Here is a 3117-nt window from a genome sequence, read left to right as displayed (position 1 = left end):
AAGCCTTCGTCAGGTATGCCACGTAACGCTGTAAATTTCAGTATTTTTTACATTCTGGAGTTGCTGTCTTTATTATATTGTATCATAAACTGTGTTAAAATCATATAAACCATTTTACAGTAAAGTAGACTACTCTAAATAAATGAGGAAATGTCCAACACGTTAAGTATAAAAATTTTACAGCGTTCTAGGTAGAATTAGATATTTCGGTTGAAAGCAGGATTACAGATGTTTTAATTGCCGCATTAACAATCAACGTTTGAATTTCAATCGTCAATTCGAATTTCTTTGAATTACGAATTGAAATTTAATCGTTAATTGAAATTTTTTCCAATCAAGAAATAAGATTTGCTCGGTAATTTAAATTTTTTCTAATTAATAATTAAGATTTAATTATTAATTGAAATGTTTTCCAATTAAGAACTAAAATTTAATCATTGATTAGAATTTCTTCGAAACAAGAATCAAAGTACAATCGTTAATTGAATTTCTTTTCAATTTCGAATCCCTGTTCCTACTTTTTCGAACTTCCTGTTCTCACTTTCCTGATTAAGAATGTACAGGGTGGTCCACGCAACACCGTTATAACTTCCAAGATATGCGTTGCACGAAGGAATGTTACATACAAAAGCTACATGGTTTAAAAGGGTACACTATGTAGTACGTTAATTCTTTTACGGTTACAGGCGTTCCCAAGATTTGAAGGTTAACTCTGTTTTTTTAAACAGAATACTATATTTTTTATAGCATTTGCTGTAGTTCTGAACGAAGATGTACACAGATTACTAATGCGTATAAGGTGCGTGCGTACTGGAGGATAGCTGTACTCAGGCGTAACTCTCCTGACTAACTTCTACACAAGCCTGCACTACGAGAATTGTATGTACAATGGACTCATTGTCAGATTTTTGTAGTTCGTATTTTGTTGTATACCAGGGTTGCATGTAATTTTTTCAATTATATTAAATCTGTAATTCAATTGAACAAAAATAAGCAATTAACGTTCCTGTCTCAATTCTTAAATGAATTTTATGTAATTACAAATTCTAATTGTTAATTGGCGAATTTATAATTAGTAATTGAAGTACAATTTGTAATTGAAACTTTCAATTGAAGATATAATTTTCATTACACTTTTCTTGAACTAACAATTATCATACAATCGTTTATTGAGATTTCTTCTTGTTGAAAACTTAAATGCGATTTCTAATTTTCCAGCTAAGAATTGAAAATTAAAATTTAGTTGAACTGTCTTGAAGTAATGGTAAAAATTTAAGGGGTAGACTCCGATAGCGACGCGATAAGGCAGAATGTCAACGTTACCCACTAAATTGGCCTAAAATATGAATTTACGGAGCTACACTTTTTGTACTTTTGTAAGAATATTACTGAGTCATTAGGCATCTTTCTGCAAACACGAAAGTTAAATCTGACATGCTCTGATTTTGATTTAATCAGAATATGCTGATATTTAGTAATGTGAGCTTTGTAAAATGGATGAAAAATTATAATTACAATGGTTTTATTTAACTATTTTTAGGGTAGTTAACTCCCCCCCCCACTTAAGGTAGTTATCACCTAAATGAACACTATTCGAGATAATTACGAAACTTTCAGCAAAATTAATTAAGCACCTGATAAATACTTTTGCGAAATTTCCGTACATTATAGCACATAGTTTCTGAGTTATGCTTAATCAAAGTTGACTATTTTTCGATATGTTTAGCATAAGCTTAACTCGAAACATATAGAAATTCATTATTTTTGAGTATTAATATTTTTAATTCTAGCTGGTCAATTCTTTCCAGATTTTTATATATTACGTTATATAATAATCGAAAAGTAGTCCAATTTGATTAAGCATAATTCAAAAACTATGTGGTAAAATGCAATGATATTTTGCAAAAGTATGTATCAGATGCTTAATTAATTTTGTTGAAAGTTTCGGGCTTATCTCGAATAATGTTCATTTAGGTGATAACTACCTTAAACCCGTCTCTTCCAGTTTAACAATACACCTGTATAATAAGTAGACGTAGCGGATGCTTACGGACATTCCTATTTTTTATAAATAAAAGTACGGAATTGAAATGAATGTAAACATTCCTTTTTTCCTTTAAACACTATAAATTATATTTTATGTCGAATATTTTATCCTTATGTTTTACTGCATACTGTATTACATTAAATTATTCAAAATTCCCATAAACGAATAAACAACCGCAGTCTAATGACAATTAAGTTACTCTCGCGAAAGCTTTGCGAAGAAACACATTAAATGCCATTTTGCATCTTCGATTTTATATTTGCAGTTCTTACCGTGAAAGTGTAATATTTGTCGGAGGTGCGTAACAAGTTCCGCAGGAAGTCCAAGTGTCTGAACGCCGGTTGCCAGGGCATGTAATCGGCTTCGTGCGTTAAATAAAGGGTCACGTTCAACGCGACCGTGTAGTTCAAACTGTCAGCACGAGCTAAGTTCAACGCGTCGTCGATCATCTGCGCACGATTCAGCACGTGTATTTTTGTATTATTCCCCTTGTTCAGCTCTCCCATCAACAGTTCCCAATTTTCTACATCATAGTTCACACGATAGTAACCTGAGACAGAAAACAAAATTTCGTTAATTATATCTGCTATTTTTTACCCTTCAAAAATAACGATTCTTTCTATGAAGTAAATTCTTGATTTATCTTATGCATGGATCAGTGAGAATAGTAAAAAGAAACGCGAATAGATTCGTTATCCAATATTAATCTAGAACTTCTGTTAAGTCGCTGCAGCTCAATTAAATAAGATAAATATAACACCTTCCAACCTATAATTTTTTTGCAATGTCCACTACGTGATTCTTATATAATTTCTCATGTCAAAGACGAAACCGAAATGCTCTATCACGTACTGTTTTTGAAAAATAGTGGTTTTTGTAAATTACATGATTTTCGGGAAAGTCAGGGTAATGATAAGAGAAAGCTGAAAGAATTCATTTTTTAATCGAGAGATAGAAGAGACGTTCCATAATACTGGATGAGTGACGACTTCGAGTAATTCGTAAGGTATTTGTTATACGATAAAAATGTTTAAACAAATGTTGTATGGCTTCTAGGGAACATGCAGCGC

At 31.7% G+C, this 3117-nt stretch overlaps 1 protein-coding gene across 1 annotated transcript in view; it reads right to left on the bottom strand.

Annotated features, from left to right (window-relative positions):
* LOC108630113 (aminopeptidase N-like) overlaps positions 1–3117 on the bottom strand; it is a 15345-nt gene that overhangs the window by 11501 nt on the left and 727 nt on the right. Inside the window, exon 2 of the mRNA XM_026817801.1 lies at positions 2320–2597. Within this exon, the coding sequence (XP_026673602.1) occupies positions 2320–2597 (278 nt within the window). The remainder of the gene's footprint in view (positions 1–2319; positions 2598–3117) is intronic.

The sequence above is a fragment of the Ceratina calcarata genome, unplaced genomic scaffold, assembly GCF_001652005.2.
Source record: "Ceratina calcarata isolate Rehan_Ccalc_2016 unplaced genomic scaffold, ASM165200v1 scaffold684, whole genome shotgun sequence".
Lineage (NCBI taxonomy): Eukaryota > Metazoa > Arthropoda > Insecta > Hymenoptera > Apidae > Ceratina > Ceratina calcarata.
Note: the sequence above shows the minus strand (reverse complement) of the source record. Positions and strands in the feature narration are given on the sequence as shown.